Here is a 15,709-nt window from a genome sequence, read left to right on the forward strand (position 1 = left end):
TTAACAATATTTTTTTGTAAATTTAATACAATTTTTAGATATTATAAAACATTTTTACCGATAAAAATTAATTTTATTTCTATTAAAATTATATAAGTTATAATAGTTTATTTATTTATTATTTTCTGCACATGTTTTATATAAAAACTAACTTGCATCTTCTGTGCATCTACAGTGCATCTACAGTGCATCTACTGTAATTAATTAACAAATATAATTAGATTGAAACAACGGTAAGATACAATATAGTTTTAAGTATTTAAATTTTATAGCGACTTTATTTTAAAACGGATCGAATAAACGATTATCATTTATTGTTAAATATTTATTACACAGTAAAATAACTGTTTCGTTAAAAAATTTTCACAAAATATGGTTATTCTACTGATTTTAATATAGTGCCAGTTTTGTAAATGACCTGTTATACATTTAATCATTATTGTAGTCAATGTATAGATTTCAATAGCAATGATAATAATTATTACTGCCCTAATTAATATTATGTTAGCATCGGATGATCCTTATATTTAATATTTTAATTTGATGTTCACTGGGCCAATGAATTTTAAATCTTCAAATAACTTCGCTCAATTGATTTCATTGATGATTAGTTTTGAGAATAAATCATATTATCCTAATATCTAAATTCTTTTCCTCAAACTAATTAATAAATATAATCAATTAAAACTTGGCTATAATCTCCTATATTATTACAATTATTTGTCAAGACCATGTATACGAATTATTTGAAAATTTAATATTTTCTATAATTTGAATATTTGTTGGGTCAGGACTACAAAAATCCTTTAATAATTCGCTACTGAATCCACAATCGCTCAAATTCTCTTTACCAAAAACATTTTCTGGAATTTTTGGTATATTTCCTAATTCCATTTGTTCTGTGAAAATACAAACATTACATACTGTTCATATGATTTTTATATAAACAATCAGTTTTATAGAAGAAAGCATTTACCAAAATTATTTTTCATTGCTGAAAATGAAGTTGTTGAGTGTAACCGTGCACAACTCGCAGAATATTGTTCTAACTGACTAGATTTCATTAAAGAACAGAGTGAAGGTAAGACATGTGGTAGGAGGGGTCCTTTTAATTCCAGAGAAAAATATTTTTCACTGTCAACACGAACTATGCTTTCTTTAACCTGTAAAAAATGAAAATAATTTATAATTCTATTATGTATCACAACTGTAGATATAAAAATATTTTACCCTAATTGGCTTTAATGTTGCACCATGAAAAGCCACTGGTGATAAAAGAGTTGGAGGTACTCCTGCTAAAGGACCAGTTGTTGTAATGGCAGATTTACAATTAATTAAGAAGTTAAATAAAGCTTGTGACTCTACACCTTTTACAAAAATCAAGGATTGTTTCATATTGTCCAGTTCAGTTTCTTTTTCTAATGTCATTCTTGCCTAGAGAAAAATCTTAAAAAATTAGTATCAATATAGAAATAAAAAAAAATTGTACATGTTGTAAAATTACTTGAGAATTATTAATTTTACGAATTTCAGAATTTTCAACTCCTAAGCTCTGCAGCCATTCATCTTGTGTTTCATCTTCCTCATCATCAAGATTTTGATTCTCTGTATAGCTCAATGATGTAGCTGAATCTGCTGTATCATATCCTGAATCAGTTACATCTGATTGCCGTTTACAATCTTTTCTCAAAGGCATTGTATATTCAATTTCTATGAAACATGTACAAATGAAAAATAAAATGACGTCAAAAATTTTCACTACATATTATAATTTGTTCATACCTTCCTGTTTTAAAGACTGTCGAAAACCACGTGTTGTAGGTGTCAAAAGTGCATGAGCTTCAGAAATTCCACAAATTCCAGCAGCACGGAATAATACAGTAAAATTGGTCGCACAAACATAAAAATATGGACATTGTCGTGCTCTCAATAAATGAAAAAGTGACCTGAAGCTTTCACTCCATTCTTTGTATAAAGCTTCTTTAATGAGCATGTTGTTTACTATCATAGAATTACTTGTTAAATTTGCACTTACTTTCCCAGTAGAACGAGGAAATAACTCCAACCATGGTAATGAAGGATGCTGCCATATTAAGCAGCATTGGTGTAACCTGTTTAACAAATATTTTAATTGATATATATATATATATTTGTTTTTAAATTTAGTAAATATTTAATATATATATATATATATATATATACTAAATTAAAATATATAAAACATATAAAAATTACCTTGCATTTGGACTAGTATCTAAAGTCGAATGTTGTTCACTAATATCCAAACATCTTACAAAACCAGTCGTACCAGAAGCTTCTTCGCTAGTTTTCAATTTACAATTCCAAGGGAATGGTTTTGGAGACATAAATCTCATTTTAGTTTTTAAAGTCCAGTCTATTGGAATATATTTTTCACCTTTTGGTATTTCTAAATCCAAAATATTCTTATTTGCTTCCAATTGTAAAAATGCATTGCTAAATGTTAAAGAACGATCATTTATTGAATTTTCTGTTTCATTCATTTTTGGGACTTTTATTTTTAATAATTCAAATAGTGTATTATCATTACTAGCTTCCATGTCTGGAGGTGTTATATTAAGCTTTTTATCTGTTTCATCTTTAATGAAAGGATTCTTTCGCTTTTGACCTACACAATGATTGGACACAATATTTTGATTATTGGATTTTTGTGTAGGCTCTGATTCTAAATTTTTTTTATTAATGCGTGTATTGTTTATACGTGCTTGTAGGGCACGCTTTTTCATTTTTAAACGATGCAACTGCATTACTTCGTCTGGTCTTTTCCATTCTGATTGCAATTTATTTCGATCCTCCATTAGTAATGGAAATGAATGTTGTCATGCTATCATACAAAAAAAATATAAATGATAATTAATAATAATGGTAATAATAACGTTTAATATTAAAAGATATAAATATAAAAAAGATATAACATTAATGTCCTTCTATATATTCTCAATATAATACTGTAGAATTTAGCTTTTGCTATGTTCTGCACATTATCTATGGTTTTACTTGATAGGTTAGAGCAATAAATGTCTTATATTTCTGTTTATTTATGATGTTTTAAGTGATTCTTGACAATACTGAAAGAAAAATTATATGATTGAATATACACACCGTTCCTTAAAACCTTTTTATCAATCTGAAGATACTGTCAATTGAATAAAGATTCCCTCACTTGACACTATAAACAAGGTGGCCCCATGCACAGTAGAAGAGTTTCAAACTTACTATAACCTGTTATAACGTACTAACAGCCAGTACCTAAATAGCACATACATCTGTACTACATATGTGTCAGAATATGTCACACATATCGGAATATAACATATAATTACGATTGTAGAATAGATAAAAAAATCACAAATTATAATACAGACATATTTACAACTTTACTGTAGTTTAAGCGATATTTGGAGTAGTAAGCTGCATTTGATTCGTCCAGGGTTAAGAAATAGGCAGTTATTATATATACATACATATGTATACTTACATACGTACGTTGTGTACGTTATAGAAGTTCATCGACTCCCTCAATCATTTATCATTTCTCACTCAAACAATAAAAGTTTACTTAATCGGATATAAACTAAATTATCATTCCATTTTTTTCAATACATTTTTGTCAATAAATGTCCTATATAAATAAATACAGTAATGATCGAGATCAGGAGTAATGGAATGGCCATATATCTGGAGAGATAACTTTCCAACAATTGGACCAAATTATCTGACTTGTGTTAATTGTACTGTGCTGTACCATGTATGAATCGAAGGTAAAGATGAGAAACAGGCAGTGCGAGTGAGATAGAATAAATAGAGTGTAATATGACACAGTCGACGTACAGTTTAGAGTGAGGCTTGAAGTCTTTTACCACTTCTACTTACATATATTTTTAATACGTATATTTCTTTAGTTTAAAAAATTGTTCAGTAAATACAATTATAAAAAAATTAAATCTATTAGCAACCAGACGTGGATATTATTGAAATAAAGTATTTACAAAATGATTATTTAAAGTTTTTTGTAAGCTTATTATAATCAATTCCACATTGGGAGTTGCGAGTAACACAATATAAATAACATTATTTAAACTTAACACAACATATCCTTAATATATTTAACTTAATTCTCTTGGCAAAAGATTGATCACTTTTTACATTTTGTTGCCAGATTTTTCCAGAACATCCTTATCATCATCCAGAGAATTGGCCGTCCGAAACCATAACATCTGTGACGTAATATTCATTGCCAATGATATGGTATTTTTAAAAACATTTATCAATACATTGTAAAAAGTTTTTTATGCCAGCAAAGAATTTTTGACTTTCAAATATTGTCAAAGTGAAAAAGGATTTCATTATGGCATCTTCAGGGAAGAGATACACAGTGACTGTGGGAAAATGTTTAGAAATTCTGCAGAAGTTAGAGGAGTGTTTAAGTACCGATGATCTTGCTATTGAATATGGTATAAGTCAAAGAACCATAAGAAGATACAAGCAACAATCGACATCTATTCGTGAATTGAGCGAAAATCCGATGCGTGCACAGTCTAAGAGGCAACGGGTATCTTCGTATGAAGATATGGAAGCTCGATTATACGAATGGTTCTTAGCAAGGCGAGCGTTAGGAGATATCATACAAAATGCATTACTACAGAAAAAGGCGAAGGAGTTTAAAAATGAATTTGGCAGTTCATCAAATTTTACGGCCAGTCAAGTATTACGGCTCTAGCATTTTAAAGCCAAATACGGAATATGTCAAGTATCCAAACATGAAGAGAGAGCTGATCTTGATGAATTAGCGGCACAAAACTTCACTGAACAATTAACAGAAATTTTGTATAACGAAGATCTTAAGGAAGACAATATTTATAATATGGACAAAACAAGCTTAATGTGGGAAGCTCTTGCACAGGAAACGTTAACCCATCGAGGTGAACAATGGGTGGATGGCAATAAAGTGGGAAAAGATCATGTAACTGTGGCATTTTGTGTCTATTTCACAGGTATACATAAATTACCGCTACTTTTTTTCACAGATATGCCAGTTCGAGAGCATTACATTCCAATTTTTTCTCATCTGTGATATTAAAGATTGTATAGATTTTATTGCAAAATCACGGAGCGATGTAATACCGAGAAGTATTAAAAATGCGTAGAGGAAACTTTAGAAACGTCAATCCCCGTGTGAAAATTTCGAAGCGGGTCCAAGGATCGAAACTTAAGAACAAATTTGTAAAAATGAAATTTTGAATCCAAAAGAAATAGCAGAGTGGATTACGGAATGCGAAAAAGAAGAATCTATTGTACAGAATACAATGGAATCATCAAAAGAAATAATAAACACAGAACTAGAAAGTGAAATAGAGGACGAAGAAATCCACATGTCAACAAGAAGTCCACATGTTTTATAATCTGGAAAAGTAGTTCCTAACAAAGAACCTAATTATATTGCATTCCATACGAAGATTTTAATAGATATCTATAATAATAAAAGATAATTTAAATATTTTCAATTTATTTACAATTGCTTATCATTATTTCTTTATATTTATTGTCATTATTATTATTAAACGCTACAAATACATAATATATATATATATATATATATATATATATATATATATATATATATATTATACATAATATTATACATAATATATATTATACATAATACATATATATATATACATAATATATATACACACATTATGTATTTGTAGCGTTTAATAATAATATATGTAATATATGTATTATGTCAGTTTTTCAAAATCTTCCACTTCGTCATTTAAACATTGCCCATTTAACTTACAATTAATACAAAAATTAATACAAATGTAAACGTGTTTGGTATTATTTTAATCGTACGACTCTCAATGATTCGTCTAAGATCATCTCGCAACAATATAACAAAAAATAAAAAAAATTATATTTTTCGATATCAGATCAAGTTACGTCAATGCAATACATATCTCACGCCGAGGTTTGCCTCGAGAGTGTCTCCCGGTTGTGTCCGGACAAATTTCTGACCACATATTCATGGTATACATATATATGTAATATGTGTATATTATATAAATGTATTGTGTATATACACAATACATTTATGTGTCACGCGAAGGAAAATATATATTATAAAATATATATTATATCTTATATGTTAAAAAATTTCATATTTACATATAATTGTAAATGTAGATTCATACTTAAAATTTTAATTGTAGATGGACAAATGCAGTACATATGAAGTGAGTTATTGAGACAAATTTGCGAAAAAGCTATTGCCTTCTCACAAGCTAACATGTTAGTGCGATTGCTACAATTATTATTCAAATTTTTCCTTTGTAAATCAATAATGCAGGATATATTTTTAGTAATTTTTTAGGCCAATCTAATATTGAAATCATCGAGCCGTTTCGAACCCGCCATTCCGCTGTTGATTATTACTTGTTAGTATTTATAGTAACTAAGATTTACAAAAACGGTTTAAAGGAAAAATTTGCAGTAATAAATATAGCAACTGAGCCAATTACATAAAAATTCTCAAGCAAAGTACTATTTATTTTTAAATAAAATTTGAGATAATAAAAATTATCATTGTTATTTCCTTGAGTAATGTTTTAAAAAGCACAAGTTTTGAATATTCAAAAGTCATAGCAAACGAAATTTTTAGAATAACAACATCATAAGAAATAGACTTTGAAGCAAATTAATCTTGTAGAGCAGTCATTCTCAATAGTTGCACTCTGACATAAGAATATACATGCGCTGTAAAAGAGCAAGGCTTTATTTTCTTCTTTTTTAATCGCACAGCCATATCTGCTATTGTAAATTTTGAAGTTTGTATATAAAGGACGCCAAAATATCTGTACCTTCTCTAAAATGCGCCATGACTAAAAAAAAGTTGGGAACCACTGTTGTAGACAAAGGCAAGGTATTTACTTCAACGTAGAATTTTCTGTTTATATCGACAGACCTTACTCAGTAGGACGTTAGTCCAGAGCTGCTATTCGCAGAGTCAAGACACGAAGCGAAGAGTGAGGTGTCAGCAAGTATCGGTGCTGAATTGTTAATACGAGGTATGGCAACCAAAATTAATAAGCGAAGATGAAGATTAAGAAGAAAGTATTGTACATAGTTTGATTGATTTTCGATAAAAAACAAAATCGTTTATTTGCGATTAGAAACACGTTATTTGATTTGACGAAATTAAAATTAACAGAATTTCATGTAATTAATGCTCTTGGCCAGGGATTTAGAAAGTGAGAACTTCGTTCGTATTAAGCAAATATTGCAATCAACAAATAGGTCTTTGTCGTATTCCTTTCTTTTGAGCGTTTTTTTTTTTTTTTGTTTGTTTTAAGTCATCCTAGTTCGACTAAATTTTTTTATTTTTCTCATACATTATATGTATAAACGAAACAGTTAAAATAAGTTCCATAGAAAAACGGTAACGACGGCATTTTCTAACAAGTTCACTTATATTGGTAAATTTTCCGTATAAAATCTAAATCAATTTGTATCGATTTATACATACCGATTTATTTGTTGAAACCGATTTATCCAACACGTATTTAATTTTGTTACTTTCAATAGACGATTCGTATAGACTTTTGTAAGCTAAATACGAATCTGCAAACCGTGTTTTCCTAGAATTCATAGTTTTCAGAAAAATTAATTTTAAAAAACATTGCAAATCTTCGACTTTGGAAATGTTTTGTGCTTTTATAGTAGCAGCCATCGAGTTGCTGTTAAGATAAACAAATTTTGTATACTGTCCCGAATAAAATGATATATTTTGCTATTGCATTATAACCATTTAAACATGTTTAAATAATGATCAAAGCGAAAAGAACACCTAAAACACACCATTCTTTGCTTACATTTCTCAGTTTATTTCAAAAATTAAAGGTCTAGGAGAAAATCTTACCTTAGCACGCGATTTGCTAAAGGAAAACACTAAGAAAAACTACAAGGTTATGTTTTAATTCTAATGTAAAAGCGAAATAGTTTGGCAAAACATGTAGCGGTAACTAAAGGTCGCACGCGTTTAATGGTTTCGTTGTGCTGAGCAACAGACAACGCAACCGTAAACATTGTGTCATTTCCGTCGCCACATATTTTGCCAAATTTTTTCGCTTTACGTTGGGATCAAAACATGATCTTAAATTTTTCCTGACGCTTTCCTTTTCCTGAGCAAAATGTCTGCCTTCTCACGTGATATGGTTAGATTTTTTTCCAGATTTTCAGTTTTTGAGATAAATTGGAAAATGTAAGCAAAACATGCTGTGTTTCAGGTATCTCTTTCACTTTATTATTTAAACACATTTAAATGATTATAGTGCAATAACAAAATATGTTATTTCATTGGCTGTTATCGTAAAGATCCACAAAACATCTTCAAACCCCAACCTAACCCCATTGAAAATTTGCAATTTTTCCCAAAATTGGTTTTTCCAGAAACTGAGAGTCCCAGGAAGATACACTTTGCAGATTCGTGTTTAAATTATAATAGCGCACGAGAGTCACTGAAGATTGCAAAATTGAAAGAATGTTATCAAATACAGATTGTCGATGCATGGCGACATTGGCGACTATTTCAATGATGGCGACACTATCGACCAACGAAAAATAGGCGCACAACTCGCACAAGCACGGAGATTTCTATGCATACGCAGGTAAGCGTCCTTTCTTTGAAAATATACTTTCGTTGATGGCATATAACTGATTCTCTTTTCTGATCGTGAATAACATGAGATGATCATGGGATTGAATCATGTTATGAATAATAAATTATATAATTGTTCTTTAATATTCAATGTTGTCCCATGTTTAGTTAAACAATGTTTCTTCTTTTAATTTTCCATGAAATTTAAATGTACATATTCTTGATAAATTTAAAAAGAATTAATCATTTTTAAAATTTATATAACTCAAAAATAAATACATATCGTATAAATATGTAACAATTATACAATAAATACATAAATACATATATTGTTTAGTATATACTGATATATATTTAAATAAAGTCGCTTTCAGAAATATTATAAATCTCGGTTAATCGTAAAAAAATTAGGTTTACCCATTGCTTTTTATAAAACGTTATTTATTGTACTTTAAAATTACAATGCTGCTAATTTAATCAATTTTTGTAAATAGTATTGTAATATACCATAATTGGGAACATGTTCAATTATTACTGCTAATGTAATCAAGGATATTTCGAAAAATTACACACAATAAAAGGATCACACAACTATTTATTAATAATGAAATAAAGTTAATTATGTAGTTATCCAGAATATACTAAGGCACACACTATGTTTATTCTTCAGCATCTGCACAACAATCCAATAGTCTAACTTTTTATGCATCAGAAACCATACACACTTTGCTTACAGACTAAGACTACAGACTGTCTTATTTTAAATTAATATATAAAGCTATTAAATGCATAAATCACATGTATTTCAACACACCTTCTTGATTTTGTTTTTATAATCTTGTGGAGGATTAGTCGCAAATAGGTATCGTGAAATAATGAGAGCGAAATATTGCTGTCGTAGTCCGTCAATTGTATTTGAAATAAATAAATAAATATACGTACAGTGAGTCGTTGATACCAAATATAAAAATCGGAATAAATACTCGTTATTGTTCGTCGCGTTTATTTGTTCTTACATCGCTTGTAATCTAACGGCCTTGATACTCCGAGGCAAAACAACAATATGATTTGAAATGTTCTTTGACTCATGTGCCGCCACAATCTTATGAACATCTTTACACGTTATCTAGTCCTAGAATTTCTGAAGCTTTGAAATTTTATAACGATTTAATAAGTATGTCTGCAATCTGGTCATCAGTAGAGATTTTCTCTATATCAATCTTCTTTCTTATAATCAGAAACAGAATGGTAACAGATACTTATATATTCAGAATGTTTCGAAAATTTTCCCCCTTTGTTAGCTATTGCTCTAATATTATCCTCATAGATATTTATAGGTCCTTTCACATTTGCATTAAAAATTTCTTTAGTAGGCAAAATTTGTGCAATTAACTAAAGCATTGTATTCAGTATGAGTTGAATCTCTGGAGACAGTCTTTTGTTTCTGTGACCTCCATAAATATGTATTTCCAAACAAATATTCCTTTTGTGGATTTTTTGTCAACTATACCTGCTGCCTGCGCTTCAACCAAGGTCAGTCAGTGTTTACATAATCATCCATTTCTTCATTATAACTTGAATCATACATTAACTTTATAGAACTAGTGTAAGACAAATATTTAAAAACACGTAATGAATATTTGTAGTGTGTACTGCTTTGACTATTCTGATGACTTAAATAATTTACTAGGAAGGATACATCCAGGTAAGTTTTATTTGCTACATATACATAATGAAGTTTCAATTGAATTTCTATATATGTTTCAATTGTTTATCTATACTTTCTGTTTGGGTTCTAGTTTTAAATTTATTTCCATCATGATCTCTGAATTCTAACTGCATATTTTTCAGCACAGCCTTTTATGTAATTTTTCTGACTTAAAAGCATTTTCATTTCATCTTTATAATATCCCACTTCAATTTCTTAACATTGATTTACTAGGCATAAATCATTTACTTAACATTAACTTAATTTTTTTATACTTTTTATATTAGTACTAGAAATCAATACATCATTCATATATAAGATTATGGAAATCTTATTTCTATATATTTCTTCTATATAGAAATAATGTGGAGGATTAGTCGTGAATAGGTATCAAGTATATTTGAAATAAATAAATATACGTACAGTGAGTCGTTGATACAATATAAAACTCGGAATAAATACTCATTAATACTCGTTGGTACTTGAAATGAACTGTTCGATACTGTCTCGCTCACGATCACGTCACCAGTATAGTGGTCAGGGGAAAGTCGGAAAATTCAAATTCGTTTTCGTTCGACATTGCTTATAATCTAACGGTCTTGATACTCTGAGACAAAACAACAACATGATTCGAAATGTCCTCTGACTCATGTGCCGCTACAATAATAATCACAGTTCTATCTTTTAAATTTTGAAATTTTATAATTATTATATATACTATAGTTTATATATGAAATCGTGAAAATGACAGCACTCGTGTCAATCATGTGGACTTTCTCTGTAAAAAAACATGCTTTGTTTGTTTTGATTTTGCAATTATCAGGAGGGTGAACGTATACCTTAGACTTAAACTTTAGAAATGGCGTTCGAACATCCATTTGCTTGCAGATTAGATTGGTATGAATCATTAACTTTTCGAGTACATATTTAACCCCTTCCCGTTAAGGGGTTAATGTAAGATAAATTTTGAGTGCTCCTTGAAACCTTTTTCGCGGTTTTACAAATTGTAATGACTTCTCCTATTTTGAGAATTTTCATTTTCATTATTGGTTCTAAAAAAAAATATTCGATTTTTTATCCTTATCAGTTTAGATAAAATTCCATCGTTCTCTAACTGTAGCACACAGTTAACTTCTTTTTCATTGTTCTAACTATGTAACCAATTGCATACAGAAGAGATTATTTCGAAGCTATATTTGCGGTATGATCATTTGTTGGATCCCACATAATCATGCTCAAAAGAAACAATGCTGAGAAAATTTTTCTATATTTCCTTTTTATACTTTTCTATGTCTATTTTTAAATGATTAATAGTGCGTTGTCTGTTCTTACGAACATTATGTTCAATATTCTCCGAAATAAGAAATCCGGAGATGTAAGATACGAATTCCATTATTCCTTGGCAGGTAATTCTATTTTCAAAGAATTCTCTAACCATCTTCGTTGTTATTGATGCCAAGCCGTGTGCATTAGTGTTCCATCCGACTGTATGTAGCGATACTTCTCGTTCTCTTGAATCAATGAAATCAATTGATGAATGATTTCTTATACATCGCTATTGTGATCATTACCATAAAAAATGTAGTCTAATTAATATCGGTTTTGTGAAAGTCAAGCGAAAGTGGTCTTGGGAATCTTTTTCTCGATAGGTAGTCTTATGAGGTCGTAGGTTATATTTAACTCAATTCCTCGGAGTGACTGTACTTCAGCTGTGCCAATGCTGCTCGTTTCCTCGCGACAAATCTGTCCATCGGCGTGGAAACATATTGTTTTGTGGCGAAAAACTTCATGTAAGTCTGGTAGGTTTCGTTCCTTGGTACGAATGCGGTTCGAAGACGCCTTGTTTCACTCATCGACATCCTTCTTGGCGCCTTGCCACCAGATTGTGGTTTCTCTTTACAGTAGGAGCTGCAAGCCTCGTAGGGAGTTCTCTCCGCTAATATTTCCGATATCTTCGTATACTGCCACGCTATTGATAAATTCTTCCACAGTGACGCGAATCTTCTTTTGTATTGCGCAAAGCTCCCTTACTGATTCCGGGTTTCGGATTGGAGAGTCTGGAGAGTTGCTCTTCCGTCATCTCAATAGCTGTAACTCTTCTTGGGCTGATCCGTGTAGGTGCCGTTGGTTCCCGCGGTTTAGCTCTCATACTCTCTTTCGTGTCGGCGGATTTCGCGGGTCTTTAGTTGGGCGCCAGTTATATAACGTTATCACGGTAGTTCGTGGAAAGAATGAAGAAAGGATTGCCAGCATGGGACGCTCGGTTTACGTTTGAAAAATATAAGAAGTCGTCGACTCCCACTTTCTTGTTTATAATAAAATGAACCGAAACATGTGTAAGATTTATTAGATATAGAAAAAAACACAAAATGTTCTGTATTTACATAAACATTATGTATTTATGCACTTATTTTGCTAAAGCCAAGTAATATTTATTCTATTATAATATATATAGATGTAGTATCTTAATGGGTCTTAGAGGAAAGGACAAGTAATGATGTTTTCATTTAATAAATAATATTCGAAGCAACGAAATGATTACAATGCTGTCGTACGTCTTATTTTCATAGGCAGCTTTCGACTTCCCGATTCACACTCTCTCCGGCTTCTACACTCGCTCGCTCTCGCTTCTCAATTCACACTCTGCACACCTTTTGCATCCGTCCTCTCCGGCTTCTCAACTAACACTGCCTTTAACGTCTCTTTGTCTTTTCCCGTCGTTCGAGACACGTGTCCCGAAACGCCCGTGGCCAGGGTCACGCAGGCCCTTTCCACGAAACTATCCACTTAAAAAGAAGACCAACGACACATTGATGTACCCGACGATGCCGCGGTTCTCGCGACATTGTTTATGGTTCGGCCGATATCTTAGGCCTTTTGTCCACGATACTACATAGATGTAAATACTACATAGAGAATTACGTTTTACGGTGATATAGTTTTATCACGCATTTTCTACTACGTTGGAAAATAATCCGGAAAATGTGGGTGATTAATACAATTATTTATTTCCCACAACTATTCTCTATTTTTGCAAATTGGTGGATTCTTTTCAAAGAAGGTCTTGAGGTAGTTGTCGACAGCTTCTATAGAACCAAAACTCTTACGGTTCAAATTATTCTGCAGAGGCCAGGACGACGTCGATAAGATAATCATTTTTTATATGAAGATTCTGTTCCATTGTTTGAGTTCACCGGAGAGGTTCGTACTATGATACCATTATTGAACGCCTTTGTATCGTAACCAGCCCGGACAGATGAGAGCGATTGTAATTTTGCAGACTTAATCGGTTCACTTCTTGGCTCATGTCTGATGTTTCCACCGATCGACTGTAGCGAATAATCTCAGAAATTCTGAGCTCGTCTACGGAATACTAGTTATATACGCACACGATAAGAAATTAGGATGTGTGTCCTCTCTCAAAGGATAAAGATCAGGTTTCGACTAGGTCAACCTATTCGATAATTGGCAACTAATGCAGACGCGCTCGCTACCGCGGATGTACAATTATTAGCAGAATGTATAGTAGTAGTACGATAATTTTTGCGAATTTGTTCAAAACTATAGTCGTTCGATACTTTAATGTATAGGAAAAAGTTGCTCAAGTCGTTAAGTTTTGCAGAGTACTAAAAAATCATTAAAATCGGTGAAAAAGTACCTTTTCTACAGTTTTATCTATCTATATATTTTTTGGCAAATGCCAAATGGGTTTACATATTTTTCTCACTTATCACGGCTTTTTCTCTTTCTTTACTGCCTTAACACTAAACCTACCGATACTTCGTGTATATCTATTTCTATCGGTAGTGTGCGGTCAAAATGACCGGTGATTAAAGAAGTAATAGTTTTTATAATTTAACTTAGATAATGGTTAATTTATAACTAAATGTATATAAAATGATGAACTTTCATAAAATTTCGTCCAAATTTACTTTTGTTTAATTTCAATTATAGGCTTAAATAGAATCACACTTTTATTTATATAGAGATATGTCTTACTCAACTTTGCTGCATTTTTTACGAGTTATCTTATTATCAAATGTGCATTTGCCGCATAAATATTTCCCGCATCTTAAACAAATTTTCGTAATTTTGTAATCTTTACTTGAATACTAATTTTTTTGCTTGACAAGTTTTTTGTAGTACTTGTTGATAGTTTTATTGCATGGCTTTTTCCCCACGATTCTTCATATAAAAGTAATGTATGCACTAGATTTATAATAATTTTGTGAATTCTCTGTAAATTGGCCCCATATTGTAGATACCATTGCAAATTTATTGGTTCGTAAACGTTAGCTTCTTTCGCTCATCTTATCAAATCGTATAAATCTCATAATTTCAGCAAAGTCACTTCTGCTTATTGTTTTTGAAACAAATGCAGGTCTCTAATTTTTATTCCACAAATATTAGACATATAAATTTTTTGCCTGATATGCACCGCGGGCATATAACAGAGCAATACATGCATCTAGTTTTGTTGTACCTAGCTCCCTCGTAATCCCCAATACTCTAAATGGTTCTTCTTCGGTACATTTTATTATATGATTCCTTATACGGTGATCAATGATAAGATAAAGTGCCGTCTTTACTTGTCCTTTTATTATATGCCGTTTAGTATATCCCTAAAAATATTATGAACTGATGTCCTGCCAGGTTCAAGACTTGCATCTATTTCTTTCCAAACTGTCCTATCGGGCCCAGTTTCACTCTCTGTCGTCAACGATAATTTCTTTCCTTTTTGGCCTTACGTAAACGCTTATTTATAATATTCAACTCTGATTCGGTTGTAAGTAGCTTTTCATGTGTTTCCATGCCGTTTTCAGTTGCTAAAGTTTCTTGTTCATCGCACACTGAACAGTCTTCTTCTATGTCCGTTATTTTTTTTTATAATTTTTTTTTGAAAAGTCTTGATATTTTTAGGGTAAATATCTATCACAAAATAATACCATGTACGGAATACAAAGTTATTGTCAAATTTGATATGCTTTACTTTTCCTTTTATAACAACTTTACACAAAACGCTATGAGATGCTTTTTGTCTGCGTTTTAGAGATAAAAAATTTAGATGTGGAGTAATTGACTACCAAACCAAGATGTATTCTAGTCGAAAAGACAATAACAAGTAAAAATATGATCTTTGACCATTGGAGATGACCATTCTCCACCAACGGTTACGGTTTTAAGAATAACTAACATATTTTGTCGGTCGGTCAAAATGATCGCTCACGGTAGGCAAGGCAGAATATAAATTGTTCTCAGAAAACAAAAGAGCAAACTAAAATTAAATACAGAAAAATATATTGTAT

The 15,709-nt window shown here is 31.0% G+C and overlaps 1 protein-coding gene and 1 long non-coding RNA gene across 5 annotated transcripts in view; one reads left to right on the forward strand and one right to left on the reverse strand.

Moving 5' to 3' along the window:
- Positions 1–276: 276 nt before the first annotated feature.
- LOC100647402 (protein downstream neighbor of son homolog) lies at positions 277–8,621 on the reverse strand. 2 transcript variants are annotated; one of them, XM_048409553.1, is made up of 8 exons: positions 7,565–8,621; positions 3,142–3,288; positions 2,236–2,863; positions 1,783–2,111; positions 1,505–1,710; positions 1,231–1,434; positions 977–1,163; positions 277–899 (listed from the first exon to the last, which is right to left on the reverse strand). In XM_048409553.1, exons 3-8 carry the CDS (start codon positions 2,835–2,837, stop codon positions 724–726), a joined length of 1,704 nt encoding a protein of 567 aa, XP_048265510.1. In that variant the 5' UTR covers positions 2,838–2,863; positions 3,142–3,288; positions 7,565–8,621; the 3' UTR covers positions 277–723. The 2 variants fall into 2 exon arrangements, with proteins under 2 accessions (XP_048265510.1, XP_048265511.1); XM_048409554.1 differs by lacking the exon at positions 7,565–8,621 and adding an exon at positions 3,518–3,913.
- LOC105666179 overlaps positions 6,846–15,709 on the forward strand; it is a 30,091-nt gene continuing 21,227 nt past the window's right edge. For all 3 annotated transcript variants that reach the window (XR_007225520.1, XR_001099071.3, XR_007225521.1), the window contains exons 1-2: positions 6,846–7,106; positions 8,595–8,705. This is a non-coding gene — a long non-coding RNA (uncharacterized LOC105666179). The remainder of the gene's footprint in view (positions 7,107–8,594; positions 8,706–15,709) is intronic.

This window comes from Bombus terrestris, chromosome 10, assembly GCF_910591885.1.
Source record: "Bombus terrestris chromosome 10, iyBomTerr1.2, whole genome shotgun sequence".
Taxonomy (NCBI): Eukaryota; Metazoa; Arthropoda; class Insecta; order Hymenoptera; family Apidae; genus Bombus; species Bombus terrestris.

Coding starts and splice junctions, on each gene's coding strand:
- LOC100647402 (XM_048409553.1), bottom strand. CDS start 2,837: ATGGAGGATCGAAATAAATTGCAATCAGAATGGAAAAGACCAGACGAA. Junction 2,112..2,235: donor GATACTAGTCCAAATGCAAG/GTAATTTTTATA, acceptor TTTGTTAAACAG/GTTACACCAATGCTGCTTAA. Junction 1,164..1,230: donor CAACATTAAAGCCAATTAGG/GTAAAATATTTT, acceptor CATTTTTTACAG/GTTAAAGAAAGCATAGTTCG.